General features: G+C 45.7%; 1 protein-coding gene across 20 annotated transcripts; it reads left to right on the plus strand.

Moving 5' to 3' along the window:
• Positions 1-2,049: 2,049 nt before the first annotated feature.
• Positions 2,050-7,529, plus strand: LOC123135394 (uncharacterized). Of its 20 annotated transcripts, none has more exons than XR_006465985.1 (11): positions 2,050-2,483; positions 2,737-2,774; positions 2,885-2,946; positions 3,081-3,192; positions 3,350-3,450; positions 3,534-3,605; positions 3,911-3,945; positions 4,380-4,431; positions 4,627-6,357; positions 6,838-6,946; positions 7,025-7,529. XR_006465985.1 is itself a non-coding variant. In XM_044554509.1 (9 exons), the coding sequence occupies exons 3-9, from the start codon at positions 2,902-2,904 to the stop codon at positions 4,681-4,683; spliced, it is 474 nt and encodes a 157-aa protein (XP_044410444.1). In that variant the 5' UTR covers positions 2,050-2,483; positions 2,737-2,795; positions 2,885-2,901; the 3' UTR covers positions 4,684-6,950. The 20 variants fall into 20 exon arrangements, 2 of the variants coding, with proteins under 2 accessions (XP_044410444.1, XP_044410393.1); XR_006465988.1 differs by having other exon boundaries at positions 6,850-6,946; XR_006465992.1 differs by lacking the exon at positions 6,838-6,946 and having other exon boundaries at positions 4,627-4,748; positions 6,229-6,357.
• The last annotated feature ends 4,522 nt before the right edge of the window (positions 7,530-12,051 follow it).

Genomic DNA, 12,051 nt, shown 5'->3' on the forward strand with positions numbered 1-12,051 from the left:
GTAGATTGAAAACTTATATGATAAAAGATAGACCCGGGGGCCATAGGTTTCACTAGAGGCTTCTCTCAAGATAGCATAAGTATTACGGTGGGTGAACAAATTACTGTCGAGCAATTGATAGAAAAGCGAATAGTTATAATGTTATCTAGGCATGATCATGTATATAGGCATCACGTCCATGACAAGTAGACCGACTCCTGCTTGCATCTATTACTATTACTCCACACATCGACTGCTATCCAGCATGCATCTAGAGTATTAAGTTCATAAGACCAGAGGAACACATTAAGAAAGATGACATGATGAAGAAGGATAAACTCAAGCAACATGATATAAACCCCATCTTTTTATCCTCGATGGCAACAATACAATACGTGTCTTGCAACCTTTTCTGTCACTGGGTAAGAACACCGCAAGATTGAACCCAAAGCTAAGCATTTTTCCCATGGCAAGAAAGATCAATCTAGTAGGCCAAACCAAAGCGATAATTTGAAGAGACTTGCAAAGATAACTCAATCATACATAAAAGAATTCAGATAAGATTCAAATTTTAATCAATAAAGAGGCTAGCCAACTCGCTCCCACGGTGATCCCCCGATGTCATGCATTCACGACCGTCGGATCGTCCTCATTCTGAGTTTGGGCCGTCAGATCTTCACCTCTGGTAAATCTAATATTCACCTGTTGGTAAGTTTTTCTAGAGTATGACTGGTGGGCTTGTTTCTGGCATCTATCGACTGGGTGAAACATCACGCAGGTGCAAAAGTATTTTGGCCAATCCTCTCCTCACGCGCGTCGTGCTTCCAGTGGGTCGTGGAACCCTAGACCCCTTTCCCCAATCCCACGGCCGCCTCCATCCTCCCGTGCTCCACCCCGAGAGTATTTAACCAAAAACTACCACATTTCATGGAAACATGCCCAGAAACTACCACTTTATGAATTTATGCCGAAAACTACCACTTTTTTGCTAATCTGTGACTAAAAACTACCATGTCGAGAAAGTGCCCGATTCGCCTCTTCTAAACGCCTTTCTGACAGTATGGGCCCACAAGTTAGGTTGACCGTTATTACAAATGGGGCCCACACGTCAACCCTCTTCTTCCTCCTCTCTCTCCCTTTCTTTGGCATTTCCACATACACCTCGTGTGCACCTGCTGCGTGCGCCGTAAGCCAACTTCACCCCCGAATTCCAAAAAGAGAATTACAGATAAGAGAGGATGGAGGACCACCACCTCCAGCCCGATGCCGCCGACGAGAGCACCGTCCATACGCTCGCCGCCGGCGTGGCCGATCTCCTCGGAGGCGCGGAGGCCGATTACCGGTAGGTTCTCCGCCTCACGCTGCCCGGTGCGCACCCCGAGCATCTCGCCTTCCCCCTGCCGCTGCCCGAGGAGCAGGCGGAGCACCTTGGCGTCCCCATGCCGCAGCTCGGCGTGACCACGGCGCCCTCCCGCCGCCCGACCACAACGGAGTCGGACACCCGCCGCCGCACGTGGTCGCCGGCCCGCCCGCTCCCTCCAACTTCGGCGCGGACCACGGTGGCCCGCCCGCTGCCTTCGCCTTCGGCGCCGACCACGGCGTCCCGCTCGCTGCCTCCGCCTTGGGCGCTGACCACGGCGTCCCGGGCTCTGCTTACACCTTCGGCGCATGCCACAGCGGCCCGGGCTCTTCTTCCACCCTCGGCGCCTACCAGGTCGACCCGCACCTTGTCTCCAAATTCGCCGCCTACCCTGGTGACCCGGGCCCTGCCTCCGCCTTCGCGGCCTCCCGCGACGACCCGCGCCTGCTGATGCCGACTCACCATGGTCGGGAGGATTTCCGGCCCAAGCTCACCTGACTGGTAGGCCAATCCTGTCAGAAAGGCATTTAGAAGAGGCGAATCGGGCACTTTACCGACATGGTAGTTTTTAGTCACAGATTAGCAAAAAAATGGTAGTTTTCGGCACAAATTCGTAAAGTGGTAGTTTTTGGGCACGTTTCCATGAAATGTGGTAGTTTTTGGTTAAATACTCCCACCCCGAGCATGCCTGGGCTCCGCCGCCTCCTCCACCACCATCCCTTCTCTTCTCACTCTTCCTCCTGCAGCCGCCGCCTCCTCTTCTCCCTCTCTTCCTCCTCCTCGCCCCACGCGGCCCCTCTTTTGCCGCTCGTCCTCCACCTCATATCCGGCATCCTCGCCGCCGCCATAGATCGAGGAGGACGGCGCGATGACGACCATGATGCATCGGACATCCCAGGTCGACGATGCCATGGAAGCCATGAGAGCTGGCCGAGGAAGAGGGGGCAGGACTGCATGCCATGATGGGCATGGCGGCTGCGGGCGGAAGCAGCATGGGTTGAAGGAGCGGCGGATGTGGGTGGGGTCGAAGGTTGGGAGAGACTCGTCGGCTGGGCAACAGCGAGCGCCAATGAGCGCAACGCATGAGTTTCCAGAAGCGTCGTCTCCTACAAGACAGGCAAGGACGATGTCGTCGCCCTCGCAGGTCCTTCTCCCATCCCTTTTGCTCCCCCTACCCTGCCTCCTCACCTTGCCTTTGAGTCGGACGAAATGTAAGACAGCCCGCAGCCAAGCTCAAGCTGGAGGCGATGAAATCCCTCTCTTGTGCCAGAATCTAACTGCCACCTCCGTAGATTCTATATGTCCAGTTTTGGTCCTTTATTTGTGGAATGTTCTTTTGCTTATATGTATTGTACCATGGTTGTGCTCTGACTAGATCGTTCTTGTTTGTTTTGAAGGTTCTATGATCTGTTCCATCTCTGTTCTCCTCGTCAAGGTTAGCTGCTCTATTCCCTAGGTACATGTGTATTATCATTTATGTGTGTGCTATCATGGTGCTTGGTCTGCTAATCATTTTAATGTTCCGGATCTGGGGTGTGGCTACAGGGGAGGGGAGGCGGCCAATGACAGGGAGAAGGAGCAGGCCGTCAAGGAGTGCAACCAGAAGCGTAAGATGTGTATTTTTTCATATTTTTGCAGATGGTCTTGACTATTTTGCAACATGTATTGCATTTCCAGGGATTATCCTTTTGCTTATTTAGTATTTCCTATGTTCTCTGAAGATTAATTTTGGCCCATACAGTTTCCGGTGACTGGAAGTCTGAAACTCAAGACAGGGCATATTGTTTTGGTTATGAGTGGTTGGAGATATTGTGGCTTGATGTCCCTAGAGCAGTCGGACCCTTCCAAGATATGTGAGCCTGATTTTTTCTGCAACTCTTCCACCATAGTACATGAAAAGGATTAACTTCTACCTATCGCCACCATTTCTTGAGGAGGATTGGTGATTCCCCTTTATTTTGTCACACTTTGGTGTCCTTGAGTTCAGAGTTCTTCTTTATATATTCCCAGGTGCTAAAATCCTAGGTGTCAAGGGCATTGTGGTGGTGCGATCCATGTCTCCTGCGAGCACTCGGCATGGCGTCCATAGCCCCAAAGAGCAGGGCTTCAAGGTTCTTTTCATTGAATGACTTGATTTGTTTCTCCTATGTTGTGATAGATTACTAACTGAAACTATGGCTCTGCTATGTATCAGGCTGGACAACAAGCTTCACTTGATGAAAGCATTTCCCTTCTAAAACAGATTACTGCTGAGATTAATGCACAAGTTAGTGTTGATACTAAGGCGGTTATGGGATTGCTTGATCTATGCTAGGTCAATATGTCAGCCAACCACTTAAAAATAATCACTTGCATTTCTTCCTCTGAACTCTGAAACCTGACGAGTGAGGACGCATCAACAATTTAGCAATAGAAGATGTCAGTGAACACGAGTACTCAGTCAAGAGCAATATAGCGGTAGATACTTTACGGTGCAATTTTATATAAGAATAAATAAATGGCACTTAAGTTGTTAAGAAATTGTTGTTGGAGTATTGTCTCACCCTTTATCTTCTCTCTCTAAAACTATAGATTGCTATGGGCTGGAGCTCCAGGGGAGGAGGGAGGTAAGCATAGATGCAATGGATATTGTTCGGATAAAAAATTGGGTGGAAACTGAGTAGTGACGGTGAGACTTATTCCATTTGTTTCTCCTTTGCCCTTTTAATCAAGAACAATGACCAGAGCTTACGTGGTTGTTGAAATTTAATTCTTTAAAGGAGAAATATTGATATCATGCAATGATCATTGCAGAGTAGGATAGTTATAGAGTTCTTCCTTAGTTTTCATTGAACAAAGATAGGGTCTGTGTGATTTGTTCTAATACCAAGTAAATCTTGGTCTGCATTTTTTTTCCTATTTTCGTTTAAAAAAATTGGGACTTGATGCGAAAAAGGGTGTGTGTTGACATGCATGTAACCAAATCATGTATTAATGTGAGGTACTATATATACCTGCCTATCTCTCTGCAAAAGCTTACGGCCCTCTTTGATCCAACTAGGAACATCAAAACCAAATGGGATTTCATTGAGTGTACTTCAGATGCCCATGCTGTAAGTACACCATTACTAATTAGTATCTGAATCTGCCTTGTATAATTAAGATGCACTTTCTACATAGCGCTGCTATATATTGATACTGTGTGATCACTTAACATAAATCTGGCTAGGCGATTTGCTCGCCTAACTCTCTGGTTGCATATAATCTCATCCGGATAGTGACACGATTTACTCTGTTTGATCAAATAGGTAGAAGCCGAAGCTGTTTTACGTGAATCTAATGACGTCCCTTCTGCTATAAGCTAGGAAATTGACAAATTCAACATTGGCAATCTGGTCTTGTGCTCTACATCCAAAAGCATATTCCGAAAGTGAGATTCTTATTGTGGATGTTTCAGCGTCAACCTGAATTTTGTTTAACCTACTACAGAAAGACCTTCTAGGGTGATTAGCTGCAGTACTGTGACAAATAATCAAAAAAATCAGTGTCTTCTCATTTAATATTCTAGCTGCGACTACTTGACTACAAGTTTTATGTTAAATTTTTCTGTATAGCTTGCACAAACTGAGTGAGATCGTGAATCATCATCTCACATTTTTTTCTCTTGAAAAGTAGGTGTCATCTCCTACATTTTTTTTCTTAGAATCAAGCATGTTTCTAAGCCTTGCCTGAAAGTTTCCATCGCTCGGCTCCTGAAGGCATGTGATTTAGATTCTCTTATGTCAGTGTGTTTGTATTCAGAAAATTTAGGTATGATGCCTCATTCAGATTCTCTTATGTCAACGTGTTTGTATTCAGAAAAATAAGGCATGATGCCCCATTTAGCTTATCCTATCTCGGTGTGTTTGTGCTCAGAAAATTAATTTGCTTATTTTTGCTTTTTGAGGGCTGTAATAATAGAGAATTTCATTGTTGAAAACTTATAAAGAGATCGAGGATAAAAAATTGCAAGTAAAGTCCACTTTTCTACTGTATTTTTATGCGCACCTACAGTGTAGTTCTTAGCTATGCTGCGACTATTCTAATCGATAGGGCAAAAAACTATGGGAGGAATCAAAGGCATGCATCTGACCTCAGGTACACGTACCAATTGAAATAAGAGGTGATAATGTTGTCATATAGCTATACTGGATTCATTATCAACTTAACAACCAACCTGGACGGCAAAAGTTTACTTCACTTGGTAACAGGAGTTGGACACCGAAAGCTTTGCTATCTAATTTTCTTCTCTGTAGAGGAAAACAAGTACGCTTATAGTTGGACACTAAAAGTCTGCTAAAATTATTTTTAGAGCTGTATGGTGTATACTTTTATAATGTAAATCCTTGCTCATGTTACACCTTTCTTGTTATTATGGCGAAAAAATTAGCATATTAACCATTTCTACATTTTTTTTGTTCTTTTCTTTGAATACAGTAGTGTCCAGGTTTATGGATTCCTATATTTTTATTGTCAATCTAACATACTTGTGTCACTCCCGTCCTGTTTTAGCTCTGTTGATGGATGATTTCTGCCATTTATTTTTATTCCCATTTTATATATTCTGATTACTGCTTCATTATTTATCAACTGAGGCATGCTTGTTGTGCACTTCTTACTGATGATGATCCTAATGTATGTTTGAGAAAAGAACTCAATGTGCATATTTATCCTTATTTTGTTCAATTATAATGGGAGGAAGTAACTTAATTGACTGATAGTGTTGTTAGTAGTGCTAGACAATAGGCAATTTACTAGAGCAGTTCAAGCAAGAATACTTCCAGAATCCATCTTGTGATCTGTTGGTAACAACACCAAGTTTGCCAGTTTGTTCAACCAAACAAAGTGTATAACATGCTTCATTTTTGCAGGTATAGAAGAAGGAAAAGAGAGCATTGGATTTTGAGTTAATGATAATGAAATATATTTTAAAAAAGAGTTAATGAAATATGCTCAATCAAGAAAACTCAAGGTCGGTTCAGTCCACAGAAAAGAATAAGGTGAAACCTCTTGTGTTTTTATTAGTGCACACATGGCTCTAAAATTGGGTAGCTGATATTTATTTATTCACTCAACGTTGTGTTAGGCATAGACTTCTCTCTCTCTCTCTCTCTCTCTCTCTCTCTCTCTCTCTCTCAAACCAGCTTCTCGTGCAAGATCTTATCCTATGCCCAGTTATTTTGTGGGTATCGTTTTAAAAAAAATTATCTTTGTTGCTCCGCTTAGCTACACCATCCTTCAGTGTTTTTTATGGAATCTAGAAAAACAAAGTGCTTTGCTTCTTTCCTTACTTAGTTCAAGGATCCAGCTGTGCGTTGGACAGTGTTGCTGAGGGTCCAGTTTCTAATTTTTTAGTAGCAGAGATGTGTATAATATGGATAACTGAACTGGTGTTTAGGCGTTTCAGTGCAGGACTGTTACTTGCTCGATTAGTTAGATGAACTGGTGTTTAGAGATTTCAGTGCAGAGCGATGTTTCAGTTTTGATTGCAGGGCTTCGAGGTGCACCGTGAGGGCTGAAATGAGTCTTATACCGGGTCTTTCCTGAATTTAGTTAGCCTAAATACTTCCAGAATCCCTCTTGCAATATGTAAGTCTGTTGGTAACAACACTAATTTTGCCAGTTTGTTCTGCCAAACAAAATGTGGAACATGCTTCATTTTTGCAGGTAAAAAAGGAAAATAGAACATTGGAGGAAAAGGCAGCAGAGCGGATTCTCTAAGCTTTCTCAAATGTTTGAACAAGGAAAAGATAGTTACAATCGGTTTTCTCTCGCCTTATTACATCTTGATGTTAATAGGCTTTGTAAGGTAGTACTATGCACCCCGTTCAAGGTTTACAGAATTTGCACCATCCTATTACAGTTTGTTTTGATGACAGAATTGACCAGTTCTTACTTGAGTAAATTAATATTTCAGCTGCTACTCCTTTGTGCATTGTTACATAGAGTTATAGTTGTGAAGGTGTGTACGCATCAACATATAATTCCCACCATCCTATACAGTTTGGTCTGACAACATATAATTCCCACCATCCTATACAGTTTGGTCTGAGAAAAAATTGAGCAGCTCTTACTTGAGTAAATTGTACCAGTGTACAGCTCTTCCTTGAGTAAATTAGTATTGGAGTTACTAAGCCTTTGTGCATTCTGATACAGCTCTACTGAAATACTCCCTCCGTTCCTAAATGTAAGTCTTTTTAGAGATTCAACTACAAATTACATACAGATGTATATAGACATATCTTAGAGTATAGATTCACTTATTTTGCTCCGTATATAGTCCATAGTGGAATCTCTAAAAAGACTTATATTTAGGAATGGAGGGAGTACTACCTATGCATTTTAAACCCAGACCTGACTTTACATCATTTCTATTCTCATCTGTTCTTCTGAATTTTTGTCCGCTTCAGCAATGCTATGAGCTGCCACTCCATGTATGAAAAACGACCGCAATGTCGCTGTTGTGATTTGGTCAATCCTCGGTGTTTTGATTACTACTGATCTCTCCTCCGTTTGGCAACTGATGCACCCGGAGGGCTGCCAGCCCAAGACATCGGTACTACCCTTCAATAAAAAAATCCATGCATTCAGAGAAATACGAAATAGTAGGAAAGGATTAATCTCACCAGTTGAGTACGCTTCCTTTGAAATAGTAGGAAAGGATCTATCTCACCAGTTGAGTACACTTCTTTGGAAACGCTTCTCTCGCCCAAATGAGAACCGAGGAAAAAAGGGATAAATAGACACGATGGATGCAATCTATGTCGCTTCATATTCTACTTCGGATTAGCCACGCGCACGAAATTGTTCGTGGACTCGGCAAGGTAGCATATGGGCCTTGCAAATACCTATGCCTTCATGTGCACAAAACAGAGAGGTTTTTATTTTGTACACATGGATAGTAAAAGTTTGGTACAAACACTGTTAAAAAAAATACATCCTTAACTGGTCTATACATCTTATACAAATGTTCTTTTTTCAAATTTCGATCTCTTAGCACGATAACCATATTTTCAACTTAAAAAATGCTTCCTTAACTGGTCTATACTTGTTATACAAATATGGTATTTTTTAATCTCAAATTTCTCAGCGTGATAAACATACTTTCAATATATCATGATTTAATAAATGGGCTTTCTGCTACCTTATCGAATATATCCTTGCAAAATAAAACTATTTTCGTCGACAACATAGCTTTAGCGGGTCTCTGCGCCATTTGGCGCAACGGGTCGACTAGTATTATTCATAGATAAACTTGAACATAAACCCACAATTCATCAGATCTCGACAAACACACTGCAAAAAGAGATTACATCGAATAGATCTCCACAAGAGAGGGGGAGAACATTGTATTGAGATCCAAAAAGAGAGAAGAAGCCATCTAGCTAATAACTGTGGACCTGAAGGTCTGTGGTAAACTACTCACAACTCATTGGAGGGGCTATGGTGTTGATGTAGAAACCCTCCATGGTGGATTCCCCCTCTAGCAGAACGCCGGCGACGGCTCAAGATGGGATCTCGTGGATACAGAAGGTTACGGTGGTGGAAATATTTCTTCGGTGGCTCCCTGGATGTTTTCGGGGTATGTAGGCTTATATAGGAGGAAGAAGTACGTCGGTGGCCGCCCGAGTAGCCCACGAGACAGGGGGGCGCGCCCAGGAGAGGTGGGCGCGCCCTCCTATCTTGTGGCCGCCTTGGCTGCTTCTTGGCTTGCACTCCAAGTCCTCTGGATCACGTTCGTTCCAAAAATCACGCTCCCGAAGGTTTCATTCCGTTTGGACTCCGTTTGATATTCCTTTTCTTCGAAATACTGAAGTAGGCAAAAAAACAGCAATACGGGCTGGGCCTCCAGTTAGTAGGTTAGTCCCAAAAATGATATAAATGTGTAATAAAGCCTATAGACATCCAAAACAGGTAATATAATAGCATAGAACAATCAAAAATTATAGACAAGTTGGAGACGTATCAGGCGATGCCACCCTTTTCGTGAGGGTGTTCGGAGAAGATGGCCACCGCGCCGGGTGCTGCCCTGAGAGTGATGACCGGATGCTCGGCCTTGGCGATGGCAGTGGCGAAGACAAAGGCGGGCCCGTGCCAGGAGGTGCCCGCTGCTCGCCAAGCTTCGGTGACTCCCCTTCTGACGGCAGCTCCTCCAGCGGTGGCCATGACCAGCCACCGCACCGTCGCGCCCGCTTTGTGGGGGTGGCGGATCGTCCCGCCGCCGCACCTCAGTGAAGCGTGAGGAGGGGTCCGCTTGAGCTCTGGAGGGTGATGCAGATCCTCTTCTGCGGGCTGTCGTTGGGCGAGTTGTGCCCATTTTGTTTTATCTGCATAGAGAGAGAGAACTGTGAAGCCTCGTGGGGGCGTGCTAGACAGTCGCCTTTAATTACCATGTTGTTTCTATTATTTCCATGCCGCGTTACGGCGTTGCATGCTCATGCGTAGGAATAACTTAGCTCGGTGGGGGATTCGTTGCGACCTTTGCCTCGGGAGGCTCCGGCCAGAGGCCTTGTCGTGCGTCTTGAGGCCTGCAAAAATTAGCCGGAGGGACATGCTCCATCTCCCAGCTGCGGGGGTGACCAGCTCGGGTCCTGCGTTCGTGTCGCGATGCCTGTGGGGCATGGACTGGGAGGAGTGCTCCCGCCGTGAACTTAGGTTTGGAAACCTCACGAAATTAAGCCAGAAGACACTCGTGAGGGTGTCGAAAGGAAAGAAGAGTCAGGCGAGCGACAAAGAGAAGAAAACAGAAGCCAGGGATGGCGCATAACATCGAAAGCAACTCCAACTAAAGTACCAAACAAAAACGAAAGCGTGGTGTTGATGGAGAACGGGTCATCGGCAGGGAGAGCTCCGGCGCACCCCTACCTGGGGCGTCAAATGTCGGATGTGGGGTTCCGGCAAACCCTTAAGGTTCGAACTCTGGGGTGCGCGCGAAGATCTTTCCTGTACCAACCCACATCCCAACGCCTCATTGAGAATCTAGACTACTCGATGAACAACACAAGGGACACGAGGTTTATACTAGTTCAGGCCACCATTGTGGTGTAATACCCTACTCCAGTGTGTGGTGCATGGATTGCCTCTAGGGCTGATGAGGAACAGTACAAGGGAAGAACAGCCTCGCGAGGGGTGTTCTTGTGGTGGTGTGGTGTTTTGCTTGGGAAGGATTCGACCCTAGTTGCCTGCTCGAGGTGAGCCGTCCCTCCTACTGTGGTAGATAGTCATATATATAGAGGCCCTGGTCCTCTTCCCAAATATTGAGCGGGAAGGGCACCAACCACGACCATTTTGAAGGGGAACATCTAGTACAACTTATCCTGACTAAAGTTGGTCTTCGACTGCCAAAGGCACCGGCGATGACGCCGTCCTGGGCTCCACAGTGACCTCCGTCATGCCGCCCTGCCGGTCTTGGTCCTGTTGCACTGGAATGGAAACCTTTGCTTGATGCCTCGGTCTGTGCTTGCCCCCCCCCTTTGCACATAAGTGGAAACTAGGACTCTGCGCAGGCTGGTGCCCGCCTGGTCTTGATCGTCATGGCTTGCGTCATGAGCACCTCGCGAGGTACCCTTGCCTTGATCTCTCCTCCTCCTCGCGAGTTTGCCTGGTGAGGCTGCTCCTGAGGAAGCCTCCTGTCGTCCGCCCCGTGAGGCTTGGCCCCTCGCGAGGTTCTTGACCTTGAGTCGATGAAGATGGGACGCACTGGGCTACCACTTGAGCCATGCTGCAGGCCGCAGGCAGGCAAGTCTGGGGACCCCCGTTCCCAGAACGCCGACAGTAATTGAGTCACACTATAGCTTTAGGGCTAAAAAATTTGAAGGGAGAGTATACAAATTAAAAGTAAGTAAAAGGATAGAGGGAAGGAGACGAACAAAGAGTTCCGCGCTAGGTGTAGAATCGTCGGAGTCTGGCCGCGTTGCATGGGTTCGGCTCGAGTCGATTATCTGCTGCATCACGCAGGCAGTACGCTCCCCCGGTGAGAACTTTATCAATGATGAAGGGACCCACCCACTTGGGGATGAGCTTGTCCTTTTTCTTCTTCGGTAGGCGTAGAACGAGTTCGCCAATATTACAAGTTTTGGCCCGTACTTCTCTGCTTTGATACCTTCAAGCTTGTTGTTGATAGAATGCGGAACGGGCTTTTGCAATGTCGCACTCCTCCTCCAAGGCATCTAAATTGTCTTGCCGATCCAACTCGGCTTCTATCTCTTTGTACATGCGCACTCGAGGTGAGTCATGAATAATGTCGCAAGGCAAGACAACCTTTGCGCCGTACACCATGAAGAACGGTGTATATCCAGTCGTGCGGTTCGGCGTGGTCCGCAGCCCCCAAAGTACGGAGTCAAGCTCCTCGACCCAGTGCGTGTCTGATTCCTTTAGGGATCGCACTAGTCTGGGTTTAATGCCGCTCATAATAAGACCATTGGCGCGTTCGACTTGACTATTTGTTTGAGGGTGATAGACAGAGGCGTAATCAAGCTTAATTCCCAACTTGGCGCACCAACTTTTCACCTCATCGGCTATAAAATTGAAGCCATTATCAATGATGATGCTATGGCGGACACCATAACGGTGTACGACGCCCGATATAAAGTCTATCACTGGTCCGGATTCGGCTGTCTTAACAGGTTTGGCCTCTATCCATTTGGTGAATTTATCTACCATGACCAACAAATATTTTTTCTTATGGCTTTCCC

This window comes from Triticum aestivum, chromosome 1B (genome assembly GCF_018294505.1).
Source record: "Triticum aestivum cultivar Chinese Spring chromosome 1B, IWGSC CS RefSeq v2.1, whole genome shotgun sequence".
Taxonomy (NCBI): domain Eukaryota; kingdom Viridiplantae; phylum Streptophyta; class Magnoliopsida; order Poales; family Poaceae; genus Triticum; species Triticum aestivum.

Excerpts from the sequence above, each read along its gene's own strand:
- LOC123135394 (XM_044554458.1), top strand. The coding sequence starts at position 2,422 with ATGAGTTTCCAGAAGCGTCGTCTCCTACAAGACAGGCAAGGACGATGT. Across the intron at positions 2,947-3,080 it reads CAAGGAGTGCAACCAGAAGC|TTTCCGGTGACTGGAAGTCT; the intron begins GTAAGATGTGTA and ends TGGCCCATACAG. Across the intron at positions 3,451-3,533 it reads CCAAAGAGCAGGGCTTCAAG|GCTGGACAACAAGCTTCACT; the intron begins GTTCTTTTCATT and ends GCTATGTATCAG.